The sequence below is a fragment of the Cololabis saira genome, chromosome 9 (genome assembly GCF_033807715.1).
Source record: "Cololabis saira isolate AMF1-May2022 chromosome 9, fColSai1.1, whole genome shotgun sequence".
In the NCBI taxonomy this organism is placed as follows: Eukaryota; Metazoa; Chordata; class Actinopteri; order Beloniformes; family Belonidae; genus Cololabis; species Cololabis saira.
The window spans coordinates 33,977,377-33,992,639 of NC_084595.1; the positions used below are offsets into that span (position 1 = coordinate 33,977,377).

General features: G+C 37.4%; 1 protein-coding gene across 1 annotated transcript; it reads right to left on the bottom strand.

Moving 5' to 3' along the window:
* Positions 1–89: 89 nt before the first annotated feature.
* On the bottom strand, positions 90–15,180 carry ercc8 (excision repair cross-complementation group 8). Its single transcript, XM_061729345.1, has 12 exons — positions 14,831–15,180; positions 13,549–13,644; positions 11,240–11,341; positions 10,884–11,007; positions 7,361–7,442; positions 6,488–6,556; positions 5,811–5,877; positions 5,163–5,266; positions 4,232–4,356; positions 3,443–3,640; positions 1,693–1,788; positions 90–481 (listed from the first exon to the last, which is right to left on the bottom strand). The coding sequence occupies exons 1-12, from the start codon at positions 14,905–14,907 to the stop codon at positions 416–418; spliced, it is 1,206 nt and encodes a 401-aa protein (XP_061585329.1). The 5' UTR covers positions 14,908–15,180; the 3' UTR covers positions 90–415.
* Positions 15,181–15,263: the final 83 nt, after the last annotated feature.

The following is a 15,263-nucleotide window of genomic DNA, read 5'->3' on the forward strand; positions in this document are numbered from 1 at the left end:
ACAGTGAACAACCACTTAACTTTTCCCATATTAGAATTATCAAAATTAATCACAGACAAAACACACAAAATACAACAAATTACAACAAATTACTTAAAACATTTTATTTGTTTGGAAAAGAAACATGGAAATCACCATTCTTACAAAAGCTGGTGATGGATTTGCTTTCATATAAACAAATACAAAATGATGTATGAAAACAAACATTCAAACCATTGTTCATACGTCATTATTTACAGTTTCACTTTTACGGCATTCATCCCATTGACAAAATTGCATTAGGACAAAACCCATAATTAACGACAGGTCCCTCCGCCTGCTTTCTTCCTACACAGTAATTGTGATAAATGCAAGTCATGTGATAAATGCATGTCATTTGCATGCTCAGCTTATCCACACATTCAAAATATCTGCATTAGTCTTCATCACTGCTCCAGGCATCTTGAAACGCAGGGTTCACAGCAGACAGGCCAGCTGCACCCTGTGAGAAATAAAAAATATCCATCTTAGTTTCATGTAAAACAGAGATTTACTTTGATTAAAGCCAAACAAAAAATATAAAAGATGTCCGCACAAATCAGAACTATGTGCGTGTGTTAAAATAACAGGAAAATGTAACCATGGACCTCAATCAAATTTGACTGACAGTAGTGTATTCATGACTTATGACAACTGAGTTAAACCGAGCGTTGAACTCGTCTAACCAGAAAAAGATTTGTATTTCACCATGTACTTCTCGAACATAAAAAATTGTATTAGAGTTGAATAAAGGTGTCACTATGTCCCAGGTACTGCTGAGCTGTCATTATTTAAAAATCTTGAACGAAATAAGTTTATCTACAGACAAAAATATAACATGGAAGTTTAAATTATAGATTACTTCTCTTAAAGCAACTGAACCCTACAAGAGGTTTTACAAATAAACTATAAAAAGATTTTCCACTAATGCCAATCCAGTGTATATCATTAACCTAAAACGACCCCATGTGTCATGTGTGTGCTTTTACTTTTCTAGCCTGGAGCAGTGCCCCTTGTTGTATCAAATAATCACTTGGGTCTGAATGAGTTAATAAAGTCCAAAGTGGCTTAGTTGAACAAATTTAAATAGCCGAAGGTTTTAATGCACTTTAGATAAAGATTTGAGTAACTTTTTGCACGGACCCCAAACTTTACTGGGTGAATCGTGACGCCGTGGACAAAGAGATTAATCTAAATTTTCCAAGACAATGTTTAATGTTCAAAGGCAGTCATGGGATTCAAATGATATCCAGTCTTTTGTTTGTTGTTTTATTTTTTAAATCAATCGGCACGTTTTCCATATTGTTTTTTTGCTATAGAGATCAAGTGTTTCTTGTTGGTTTCCAGATGCTCTGCAAACTCAACCTACAATAAACAAATATATAATAAATGAATCGGCAGAAAACAGAAATTGTAGGATATCAGCAGTCGCATGGCAAAATCAACTCAGATTATCCTATACTATTTGGCAGTTCTATCCAAACATACTGTACTTTGGAAATGTTTTGTTTAATTCTATAAGCTTGCTGGCATCTTTAGCAGAAAAAAGTGTCCAGGACATTTTTTGCATGTGTAAAGACCTCCCAAAAACACATTTTTATTTGCGTTTGTCAGCCTTTACTGCTTTTACTATAAATTCACTTCAGCATATCTCCCTCTTATTGTGGCCTGTACCTTGTTTTCACGAACAGACTCTTCTTCCACATCTAAAGTCCGGAGGACAGGAACCCATGCAAGTATGTTTCCATCTTTACCACCACTGTACACTTCCTGCCCACACACAACAAAAGGAAGCATTACAACGTGTTAAAGGAAATTGACTTTCAAACCAGAACAGATGATAACTAGCACAGCTGGGTTCATGAGTACAGTAATTAATACTCTTAGAACTGTTCATACTGTACAAAGCAATTCATCTAACAAGAAATACCATCAGTGTTTTAGCACTTATGTTAAAAACATTTGAAGAGAAATTAAAAATAAGGCCCTTTTCCTGGCCAGGTGTTTTTCCCTGAAACTGTGGGACAACATGTTGTCAAACTGCATTCTTAAAGCTGTCACACAAATATAATACGCATGCGTCACCGGATGATCTACCTGCCTAATATGGGCAGCATGGGTTGGACATTTGTCAGCCTCCTTCCTTTACGTTGCATAATAGACAAAGTATTTTTCAGCACAAATGGTTGCTAATCACATTAAATAGAGAAGTGAAAATATTGTTAATAATTACCATTATGGATTATTGTTGAAGAACACAAGTTCAAACTGACTATTTATGAACAAACATGTAAAGTCCAGCTTGATTATGAACTGTTTCAACCAAAGACTCGCATTATTTCAATATTTGGACTTTACAAAGTTGGTATGACATCTGGTTTAATGATGAACAGATCTACTCAAATCGATTCATTAACTTATAAAATATCTCCATATTGATACGTGCACAGACTAAACCTTTAATAAGAGTCTTATGTTGTGTTTGGCATGATAAAAAACACAACGAAAGTAGTTTCTGTCTACTGGAGGAACATCAACTTTCAGTATATATTTACAGAAAGAAGATACAACCTCACAGACGCACAAAAAAACTTTCAAAACGAAGAATGGCTCTTTGAATTACTGTTTTTAATCCCACTGGCTACAGTACTGCTATTACTTTCTTTATATTTTGTTTCGTTCATTACAGCCTGCATCATTTATATCTGTGAAGATGAAGTAATAGTAATATTAAGACTTACAACAGTTTATTCATTTTTGTTTCCAGAATTGTGCCATAACAGCAAGTGTAAAAGCCTAAATAAATATTTAAAAAAAAAACTGTAATAGTGCTTTATTTTTGTTTTGGAGTAAAAGTTTATCATTCTTCTCACTCATCACTTTAACATGGAAAAGCTCATGCTATATATTTAACAATGCAGCTAAGAGGGCTATGATAAAGCACTAGTGTCACGTCCATGTCCCGCTGGTTTCTGACTGTTCCATCGTCCAATCCTCAAATGGCACCGAGCACAAGCAGAGTGTTGTATGTTAGAGACAACAAGGAGACCAGTATAGACGGCCCTGATTGTTCAGCGCTGGATAAGAGAAAAAAAAAAAAAAAAAAAAAGCAAAACTACTGTTGTGCAGAGATGGTATTACCATCTGATTTCTGAATATGACAGAGTGACAGATAACAACATAACGGCTTGGGAGCAATATCTTCATAACTATCAGGAGGGACACCAGCATTTAAATTTATGGATGCAAATGATGACTTTGCCATGTTATCTGTCAGGCAAACGGCTCAAGGTCCCTGTGAATTTCATCAGCTGCACAGCTGAAGAGTTGAACTAAAAACGGTAGACAAAGAGCATGAAAGGAATTCTCAAAGCAATACAAACCAAGGCTGTAATACCAATCATCATCTGGTACTCTGTCTCACCTGGTAGTCTGGGTGGATCTCACAGCAGTCAACGTTATTGTAGTGACCTCTCAGCATAGTGACCAGTTGTCCCGTGTGAAGGGCGTACACTGCCACTGAGCTGCCGCACGGCACAAACACGAACTCGGGGCTGCAGCCACGAGACACTGTGAACTGAAGTTTTTTACGACTCTCGTTGGGGACTTTTCCATAATTTACCTGAAGAATAAATAGTGAAAAAAAGCACATGGATTAAGACATGTAAAAGTTTAATATATAGATCTATCTGTCCTCCTTACAGCTGATCCAGACCTTCAACCTGTGCTCTTTTGCTGCATGTCATCCATCCCTCTTTCTCCTTACTTTCCTGATTCAAATAAATGGTAATATTGTTCTTTTTCTGATGGATGTATGAGGTGGTGATTATTTGCTGCTGAAGAAGTTAACCATGAAAATGCCATAAGTCCTAAGAAATGTTTTTTAGCAGTGACCATGTATCAAACAACTTCATTTTTCTTTAATTATCATAAATTTAAACATTTGAAAACCAGCATTGACATTCAGAATCCACACTGGGACTTCATTTCAGATACTACGTACTTTCAATTTAGAAATCAATTAAGTATTATTGATCTGAACGTAACTTAATAACTCCCTAAATGAGATTCTCTGCAGATTCTATAGTTAAATTAAACATTATGGGTGTGTGTTCACTTGCTGTGGGAGAAGTCCTATGAAAAAAGGTCATCTGCAGCTGCAACATTTGACCTCATCATTTTTGGTGTCAAAGCGCTGACGCGTGCGTCTTACCAGCGTGTTTTCCCCAGTGGCACTATTCCACTGTCTCATACGGTCGTCAGTTCCAGTGGTCAGGAGGTGGAGGCCATCGGCAGTGAAGCAAAGACCGTTTACTCTGCCATTATGGGCTGTGTTTACTGGGGAGACAGGGTAACACATGCTTATGGTACATTTATCATCTATTTCTTCCATCACTGAAGATACTATACATACTATATACTGTACACCTTCCATATTAACATTATCTTAAACTGCCCGTCTGGTGTTTTTGGTCAGAACTGCTTGTTAGGAGAGTGGTTAGGGAGCTCACTGCACAATGGGACAAAGGCTCTGAATGACAAGTCTCTGTTTTGATTCCTAGCTCTTTGCTGCGATTCATTCTCCGACTCCATCGCACACTGTTTTCTGTTTCTTAGTCCACGTTGTCAATTAAATATTTAAAAATCCTACAATTCCCCCCTCATGTGTGCTGTAATAAACCTGATTAATTGCAATTCCAAAGTTTTTTTTTACTGGAAAAGCAGACTCCTAACAGGAAATACAGAAACTTTAAGAATGTTGACCCTTCCTCCAGAAACAATGCACCGGGACTGTGAGAACCTGAATAACCTGAAAGCTATGAAACTGAGGAAGCAACAAGGTTGCTATAGTACATTTCGTTTTTTAAGTATACTATTGGAAGCATCTCTCATCAGATAACTCAGCAGGGTGTATCCCCATAACTCTTTTTTTGTACTAAAAGCTTTTTTGAGGCTTTTGTACACTTTAGTTTCTTTTGTATGTACTGCATATACTGTAGAATGTCTACGCTGCAAGGCATAGGGTATGATGGAGCGACTTAAATGAAAAACAGACAGTACAAGCTAAACAGATGCCATGTCTTCTCATGATAAATGGTAGAAAGTAAAATGAATGAGAAAGAAAAGGGCAGAGGTGACTGTACCTGCCTCTGAGGAGGCTTTTGACTTCTCTCCGTTGTGCTGGTCCAAGGTGAATAGACTACCTGAAGCCCGACGAACATCCCATACTTGCACCTTGCTGTCTGCACTTAGAAGGAGAAGTTAAGTGCTTATTTATGTATTTTTAAACCTTCTCTTTATTAATGTTGAACAGACACCACCCTACAAAAAAAACTTGTTCAAACTTCAGCCAGACTGATGTGTTTCATCTACTCAACTCGAGACTTTTTTAAGGTCAATTATCTATTGGGAATAAAAATACTGGACCAGAATCTCACACATTTCTGTATCTTTCTGTGTTGTTGTTGTTTTTCATATCACTTACAGCCCGAAAGGCACAGAAGCACAACTATCCCAATGGGTTAATTAATAGGTGTAATGTGGCATAAAGCAGGTGGGACTGCATTTACCATATGCTATACCAACAGGACTTCTAGTGTGGCACAGTGCCTATGTAAAATTGATGTTTTACAAATATCTTTGACTCAGGGCTTTAATATGAAGGTCGGGAGATACCAAAAACTGCAAGTGTATAAGATAATGGTGATTGTGGCATTACAACTGGAATATCACAATTATGTGGCTCAAAAGCACATTAAATTCAGCTTGAATGGCAATAAAACAGTGCTTACCTGGCAGTGGCTAAGATATGCTCATATCTAGGGGACCACCGCACAGATAGTACCTCTGCTCTGTGACCTGGGTTGGTAGATAGTACTGGTTATGAAATATATACATGTAGTACCATATGTACACACAACATATACAACGTTTGCATGCTTTTAAAAAAGTTTTCTCAACTCTTTCATCTGACAATGAACGAAGAATCCACACGACTACCAAAGTGTTCTTTAGGAAGCCACTCCTTTGTTTTTTTGTTGGTAAGTTTCAAGTATTCACCCCAGCCTTGACACACTAAAGAAGGTTTTCTTTGATTTGTTGTGTAATCTCCTACATCTACCATGATTGGCTTCTTTCTTTGTCTCAGTTTCTGCCTGAAACTAATCCCCACACAGCAAAATACTGCAATCAGCCTATTTGAGAGTAGTGATGGATACATAAGGTGGTAATTAGCTCTCTGTAGAACCAATGTCATGGTTTTCACTTTTATTGATATTATACATTTTGAGACCTTATATACTCTGAATTTCAAAACATTGATGTTGCTTTGCCTCAATGGAGTATTTTGTCTCAACTGAGGAAAACTGAGGACATTATTGCAAAAGTCTAAAATATAACAACGCCTAAAAGCATCAAGAAACTCTCTGTACACCCTGCCAACAAAATAAAGATAGTCTTCGTCACTGACCCTGAAGAACATGAATCCGTGAGCCAGACTTCAGGTCACAAAGTTGGATTTTAGGGTTTGTAGTGCCAACTGAAAAAACAGACAGGCACACAAAAAGACAGCATTAATACAGAGCCGTTCAGTTACACAACTTCAATGAAACATTCCTACCCATCGATGTTAACAAATTTTACTTTTATCTTTAAAAATGAGTGTGTAATCTGCGAAGAATAATGGAAACGTGCCTCAGAAGGTTAAGAACCGGACATTCTGGTTTTTACACATAAGTTATGGTAATTAGGAAATCTCACAGATATCAGCTTGTGGTTATCAGGATAGTCGCACACCCATGCCCTCCTCCCATGAGGGAGGGGGCAGGGTAGTTTTCCATTAATATCAATACAAAAAGGATTCAAAAGCTATTGGAAATCTTATCAGCTCCGAAAACAGTCTAACAAGCATCTATGAGTAGGAAAAATCTGAGCCTTACTGAGCAAGAAACGAGCATGCTGAAAAGACAAGGAACTTTTCTGCCAACACCTCAGTTCTCCCTCCCCAGACAGGATTAACTTGCTGGTCTTGTTCAGTGACCTAAAAGCACCAAGATGCCGACGCCGTTTCTTAAATGACGTCTCTTCATGCGTATCCCCCACCACCAGGCACACACGACTTTACATGGTAAGGTTGATTTCTTCAACACATCCAGCAGCACATAGTGCAGTGCTTTGGAGGAACAAAATAATGAAAGAAAGGATGACTAATTCTGTTTGAAGTTGAGAGCTTTTTAGGACACAATGATATAAATGCAAGCACCTTTCCCAATTTAGTTTGTCCTCAGTAATTAATGTCAATAAAAAATGTTTTAAAAAGTAAAACTGACTGTTTAACATTCACCTGCAATGAGACTGTGCTTCCTGGCAATTGGAGACAAGTGATGACTGTAGACGTTGCCTTCAAACTCAAACACTTCAGCAGGCTAAAGAATGACAAAAACAGAAAGAGAGATACGGAATAGAGAGGATACTTTATGATAGCTTTATATATATATATATATATATATATATATATATATATGTATATATATATATATATATATATATATATATATATATATATATATATATATATATATATATATATATATTCTGTAACTGTTATTTATTCATACAATTTTGAACAAGATCTCTAAGTTTCAATGGTGCCCTCAAAAAGTATAAACACAATGTTGTTAAAATGATAACAGTAATAAGGACAAAACAGGAAAATCACAATAATAACAAAAAAAGGATTTGAAGTTAACAATTCCTAAAATATCAAATAAAACATTTATAGCAGACATTAAATTTAATCTTTTCTATAGTTCTTCTATATTAGCTTCCCACCCATTATACTTCCAGTTTGTCATTACTTTAGAATGATAAAAGTTAAAAATATTACAAGTAATACAACTTCTGTGAAAACATGTGTCATTGTCTTAACTATTTTCTGATGGACTGAATATATGAAAGTTTCCATGAGGGGTGAGAGGAGCCTCATGAAGATGGTCAAGAACACAACACCAGATCCAAATTAAGCTATGACAAACAAAAGTTTGAGACATTACGTTTTCAACTATGAGAAGATGGAGGATGCAGGGAATCTCCAGCTTACCGAATGCTGTAATTAACTAAAGTCCTGAAATATAGTCTTGCACCGTAGAGTTTGGGAAAACTTTAATACACCATGTTTATTTTGCAAAGAAAGAAAAAAAAACAGCAACTCATTGATTGTTGTGGGCACTGGAAAGCTCACTTGGCTAAGCAGGCGCAGCATATACAGCTCAACCTCGTGCAGGCAGGCCAGGTTCAAGTCCCAACTGTGACCCTTTGCTGTCTTCTCTGTCTCTCTAAAACTAAAGTTTCTTACTTTCGAATAAAAGCCACTAGTCACAAAATGATTAAAAAAAAATGTATTAAAAAACTAGTTGCAACTACTTGGATGAGTCCAAAAACATGGAAAAGCACCCAATGTCCTCTTTAAAGCATAGACATGATAACAATACATTAAAATCCAGGAAAATTCAATTAAAACACACCCATCTCCATCTGTGCTCTGTTCCAAGATGAATCTAATTTAGTTAAAAAGTAATAACCCATCCGACCGTATATTATTTTAACATAACCCAATTTATAAGGGGTTAGAAATGTCAACTTTTAAAATCTTTGTATTAAACAGTAGTCTTTCAGTTGATTTATTTTTAGGACCTAAGATATTGTAGTGTGAAGTGGATATTTAGTCAAGTAGAGAAGTAAAATAACAAGTGAGTATAACAAAAAGAGCTCTGTGGATGGATTGAATCCAATCACAATTTACTGGCTATGACTGCAAAACAGTTTCGTGTTCTGAAGGGATTGGAGTTATAAACCTGAGAGCACAACCATCTACTGTATGAACAAGTTTATAACTACAACTAGGAGAAAACATAAATCATTTTAGCATAATTAAGGATGGATCAAAATGTAGATTCAACTGGTTGCTCTGGCCAATGAAAGCTTTACTCCTTGAGAATAATGTCAAATTAGTCTTGAACTATTTAGCTGGCTTGTCCAACCTGCTAGCATCCAACCTGAAGCTGAGCTTTGTTCTCTCAGCTGGTGTCCTTTATTTAAGTTATTACTTCATATTGCTTCTTTTTAAGCTGCTGTCACAGCACTATGATATGGCCTAAAATGAGATTGGGTGGATTTTGATATTGAGAGTTAAGACAAAAATGCTTGCACCTATACATGATCATTTGGAGAATGGTCAATAGTTGATTGGATTTATCTCCTTAATGAAATGGTAGAACGCCATGTCAGGAATGACTCCAGTTACCAATGTCAAACATAAAGCTATCAACCAGTTGTAGTGCCAATGTTCATAACACCTTTAACTCTAATCAATCAACCCCAGTGATAGAAAGAACATTAAATGCTGGAAGATTTTTAACATTTAAATTGTAAAAATTGCACAAGAACCAGCACTGCACTTATAATCCTTAAAAGAGGATCCATCAATTTCAAAGATCTGTCCTGATAAAATAAAACATTATCTGCACACATTTCATGAACGTTAGCTCAAATAGTATTAAATGTTTTACAAGTTTAACTTTGTAGGAATGAAGTACAGGTATCTGACAAGGATGTGACTTTCTTCCAAAGCTTTGCAGGGTCTGTGTTATTCATAGATAGTGCAGAGACGTTAAAAGAAGATTTGGCATTTCAAATAACATTGAAATGTCAATGAAAATATTACCAATCAGCTCAAATCTAAGGCTGTACATATTGGCACTTGTGTGCTAGATAAAATCTGATCAGATAAATTTGCAGCAGCGGCTTTAAAGTTAAATAACGGAATGGAGCCACAAGAGGAGAAGGAAGAACAACATTTAAGGAATAAGAAACTATAACCATGAACACAAAGAGAGACCAAAGCAGCTCCGAGGGCAGATCGCCCGAGCAGCAGTGGTGGTGGCTACAATGCAAATTCTTCTGCAAACAGAAAAGGCCTCTCTGTGCTCCATTTATCAGTGTGTGTCGGCACCAGCACGGACTTGGCTCATGGCTGCACATGGAAACACAAACACACACGCAGCACTGACTTCCATTCATCACCGTGCATAGTTTAACCCTAACCTTACCTTAAGATTAATAAAAACCCTAACCAGAACCTCAGAAATTAAAGGGACTATTGGCACCCACAATGTCAGTGAAATCCCAGAAGAGATCCTAATACCGTAGTAAAAACAACACACACACGCACACACAGACACAGACAAACACAAACACACACACACACACACACACACACACAAACACAAACACACACACACACACACAAACACACACACACACACACACACACACACACACACACAGACCAACACAAACACACACACACACACACACACACACACACACACACACACACAGAGGAGGCTCTGTTTGCATAAAAATGCCAAGAACAGAAAAAAACTAAACATCGACTCTGTGCTATGAGAATATTTATTTGCATGGGACACAAAGAAACAAAGAAACAGGGTAAAGCAAGTGAAAGGTCAGAGGGCTCTTTTCTGTCCTCTCCCTGACCTTTGGAGGTAACTGTGGTGCCAGTGTAACTCCAGCACAGCTCTAGGCCTGCCACACGGGACAATACACCATAGAAGGGTAGAGAGCATGAAGCAGAAAATACTGATACAGAAAATGAGACACTGAGCGAGAGAAAGGAAAAAAAATAGAAGAAGCATGGACAGTATTATCTGAATTTGACACGGCATTGCAAATGCAGTTCAATCTGCATAATCAAAGAATTAATAATGTACTTCAAAAATTACATTTGAATGTATTGTACTAGAGCACTTCTTACTTTGGTAAACATGCCTGTAGGCAACATGGCTCACCTTTAAAGTCTCTGTGTCCCAGACTTTCATTGTCTTATCAAAGGAACTAGAGACAAACATCCCTGTGTCGTAGGGATACCACTGGACCGTCTCTACACTGAATTTGTGAACATACTGGCTCGACCTGAGGCAGAAAAAGAAAAAAGCATTCAGGGCCACATGTTAAAGCTTGAAAAAACAGGTTTCAGTGGATATTATCTTGACATGAAAACAATCGTAGGAAGAACAATTGCTTCTTTTATATGTTTATTGTTGTATCCTAAAGGGCTGGTTGAAACTATCATAGGCAGGACAGTGAGTTCTCTTCAGAGTGATAGCCTCTAGTGGACGAAAGGAGTAAATGGAGAAACATTTACCTGCCCACCGTGCAGACTGCCTTACAGGTGTACTGCAGTTTCCCACTGTAGTTTTCAAGGTCATAGATGACGATTACTCCATCTGCACCTCCAGACAACATGCTAACCAACAAAAGAAGTTCACTTATGATCAGTTTGGGAATCCAATAGTGAAACGTAAGAACAGGGACTTATTAATATTACCAGAAACAAATGGAACCTCAGAGCTAAGAAAAGAGCTAAAAAAAGGGGAAGTTAATGTGGTTTGTATGATAGAAATGAATTAACTTTAATGCCGTTCAACAAATTACCAAAACTTATAGGTAATAATTACTAATGCTAATTTATTTTCTGCAAAAGGTTAGTAAACCAGTCACTTTAAACATGTCACACCATAAAAGTTGTTAATGAAGTTTAAATATATTTGATTTATTCTTAATATGTATTCATACACTAAGGAATTTGGTTTCAGATGCAATCATAAAAAAAGAAATAAACTTCAAAGGAGTCTGACCACCTCAATAAAACCACAGGTTTAAGCAGTTTGTTGGTCTGAAAGATTTAAGTTTGTGATAAACCCATTGCCAAGAAATAAAAATACATTTTTGTTTATATTTTTACAGTGGAAGAGATTATTAAAGTGTGGGGGAAAAAAATCAGGACAATTTCTAATAATCCCAGGAGTGGACATCCCAGCAACTGGATCTCAGATTTCACTCAGCTCAACTAAGGCCTCAACTGGCTCATGTAACAGGACACCAGCAAATCTACAATGGAAAACCTGCAAAGGAAATATTCAATGTGCTGTACAGCACAACCCAGTCCTCAACCTATGAAGCGCTATGGCAGGATCTTGAGAGAGCTCTGCATACGAGTATGGCAGTTTGTTCAGAAAATCATTTCTCTAAGCTACTGCTGCCTCTGTGATTTTACTTTGTTTTTCAACATGTCAGGTTTTTTGGTCTTCTTAACTGAAATTGGCAAATTTATATACATGGTAAGATTGTTTCAATGATGTTATCATCCATTTTTAAGATTTTTTTTCTAATAATAATGTCTGTCTGATGCATAAAACCTTCAAATACTGAATAAAGATGTTGTGCTCGCCATAGGCTGATTCCAGGCAAGGTTGTTTTTAGGATCCACTATACAAGTGCCAGGTTGGCAAAAATACATTTACAACGGATGTAATTTAGCCCCCATTAACCATGCTCACATGTTCTGGTCCTGCCTCAAACTGGGAACATTTAAGTCATTCATTATTGACACATTAATCAGGACATATGATGTTACAATCTCTTTTTCTGCCATTCTTTTGTATTATCCCCTATTCCAGACCTACCCATGTCATTGAAGCACACCCGAATTCACCACTCTTATTGCTTGAAGGCTTATCCTTCTGGGTTGGAAGCCCCCCCATCCCCCTTTACATGTCCGCTGGGTGTACAAAGTGTTATACAAGCTGGAAAAGCTCAGGTTTTCCCACAAAGGGTCAGTGCAACATTTTCATACCACTTGGGATACTTTTATGCGTCATGTAGTCTTTGAATCTCCCTCATGAGTTAAATGCAACTCTCTGGGGGTTTTTTTGTTTTGTTTTGAGATTTTTTGGGAGGTAGGGTTGTTTAGTTTCACTTCATCTACCCAGTGTTTTTTTTTTTTATCATTACTATTATACAACACCAACGCCCTCTACAAAGCAGGGCAAAATCGCGTTCACATTCTGAGGAGACTGAGGTCCTTCAGGGTGTGCAGGCCTCTGCTGCAGAGCTTTTACAACTCTGCAATGACCAGGACAGGAAGAACCTTAAGAAGCTGGTTACGAGGGCCAGTACTGTCCTAGGCTGCCCACTGGACTCAGTAGAGGAGGTGGCGGAGGGGAGGATGTCAACCACGCTGACCTCCATCATGGAGAATTGTTCCCACCCACTGCACCAGACCATGAAGGAACCGAGAAGCTCCTTCCCTCACTGTAAGAAGGTGCGCTATTGAAGGTCCTTCATCTATGCTGCCATCAGACTTCTTAATGCTACTGGTTAAAAATGTTCATAAATAAAGTTCAGGGGGGACTGAAAAATTGTGCACTTTCTTTTTCACATGGCAATGTGTTATGTGTTGTTACTGTGTGCTACAGGTTCTTCTATGTTCTGCAACTAAACTGTCCCTGTGGTGTCTTCAGACAAAGGTTTTTTGCTAAACATGTTGTCTGAGGAAAATATGCTGGCTAATACACATATTAAATTGACGTAGGAATGATTTTCACAATCTAGACAATATTAATGTAGCAGTTTCTCTAATTGGATTAAATCAAGTCTTAGCAGCATACTTACTATCTTCCCTCCACTGCTTCAATGTCAATGGTATTAATGCCGTTTCCATGGATTCGATCCACATCTCTGTCAGGGTTTAAGTGTAGACTGAGGACCCTTTGAACATATAGAGAGACAAAAATCAATGCATGTTTTACTTGCATAATACAATTGTGGAGGGGGGGGGGCAAAATCAATAAAGCTAAATTATCAAACCCTGGCCAGGTCAGTTCATATATGATATAAAATGTATCTTTTTGTTTAATTGTGTTTTTATTATGGATTTAAACCAAGAAGCTTTGTGACAACTAGTCAAGCAGGAAGTCTTTAGCCTCGTATGTTTGTGATGTAAAGAAATGAACATGGTTGGTAAATGTACTGTGTAGGCTATACTTTAGCATAATCTAGATAGATAGATAGATAGATAGATAGATAGATAGATAGATAGATAGATAGATAGATAGATAGATAGATAGATAGATAGATAGATAGATAGATAGATAGATAGATAGATAGATAGATAGATAGATAGATAGATAGATAGATATGAGGCTGAACATGAAGAAGATGTATACCATTATTACTCAAAGCAGAACAGAGACTGTTTCCTGATCTATGCGGGAAGAATGAATGTGTGTGTGTGTGTGTGTGTATGTGTGTGTGTGTGTGTGTGTGTGTGTGTGTGTGTGTGTGTGTGTGTGTGTGTGTGTGTGTGTGTGTGTGTGCGTGTGTGTATTGGTCACCACCAAGCATGTACACTTAGGTCACGACCAAAGGGTCAGGGCTGAAGCCTCGGCTTGTGAATGCCCCCCCTTCTTACATTTCAAAAATGTCTTTTGTCTGACATGTTTGTATATGTGATATATGCACATATACATGCATACCTATCTGCTTATGACGTACCTACACATATATCCATACATGTACATACATACATATATACAAACACATCTACATATGTACACTACACATGCTTACACTTACATACATGCATGTATCTGCACACACATATGTTAAAAAAAGGATTACCTGTATTTGTTATTGTTTATCAAAATAATACTCAATGTACCCATCCTTTTTTTTCCTTTCTTTATGACATAATTCCATTACCCTGGAACAAGTCTCTACTTATCCATCATCATGTTTTTATACCTTTTTTAAAAATTCAACACATTTTTGCTATATTTTAATTCTTCCGGTAATGCGTTCCATAACCTTACGCCACAGACAGAAATGCACCTACTTTTCGAGGAAGTTGAGTTTATCTCGTTATTGAGTAATAATACTCCTCTTTTCCACTCACCTTCTCGTTGACTCTGCTCGCTTCAGTCGCAGAGGGTCATCTAGACCAGACTGCCTTGCTGACAGAAACCCCAACATTTCTGACAGACGTTTGACAGAAAAAGCCTCTCACTCGGAAGAATAGATAGTATTCTTCTTCTGGTAGCTAACCTCACCTACAATGAAGTAAATCTCTAATCAATGCTGAATCTTTGCGAAGCCGACGATACATTATAGTATTCCAACCACTGGGATATAGCTAAACCTGTTCTTTAAATCTTTCTATATCGCCATATTTGTATATGTATTCCTTACAGTGTATTTATTTTGGTTAGCTTTGCATTAGCTCACAACAATGACTGCGATAGCTGCTGGCCACGCCCACTCTACTCTAGCTGAGCTGTGATTGGTTGAACCAGAACCGCCGTCCAATCAGGGAGCGGTTTGTTGACTCT

Excerpts from the sequence above, each read along its gene's own strand:
- ercc8 (XM_061729345.1), bottom strand. The coding sequence starts at position 14,907 with ATGTTGGGGTTTCTGTCAGCAAGGCAGTCTGGTCTAGATGACCCTCTG. Across the intron at positions 6,557-7,360 it reads GAAGCACAGTCTCATTGCAG|TTGGCACTACAAACCCTAAA; the intron begins GTGAATGTTAAA and ends CTGTTTTTTCAG. Across the intron at positions 4,357-5,162 it reads AAAAGCCTCCTCAGAGGCAG|TAAACACAGCCCATAATGGC; the intron begins GTACAGTCACCT and ends CTGTCTCCCCAG.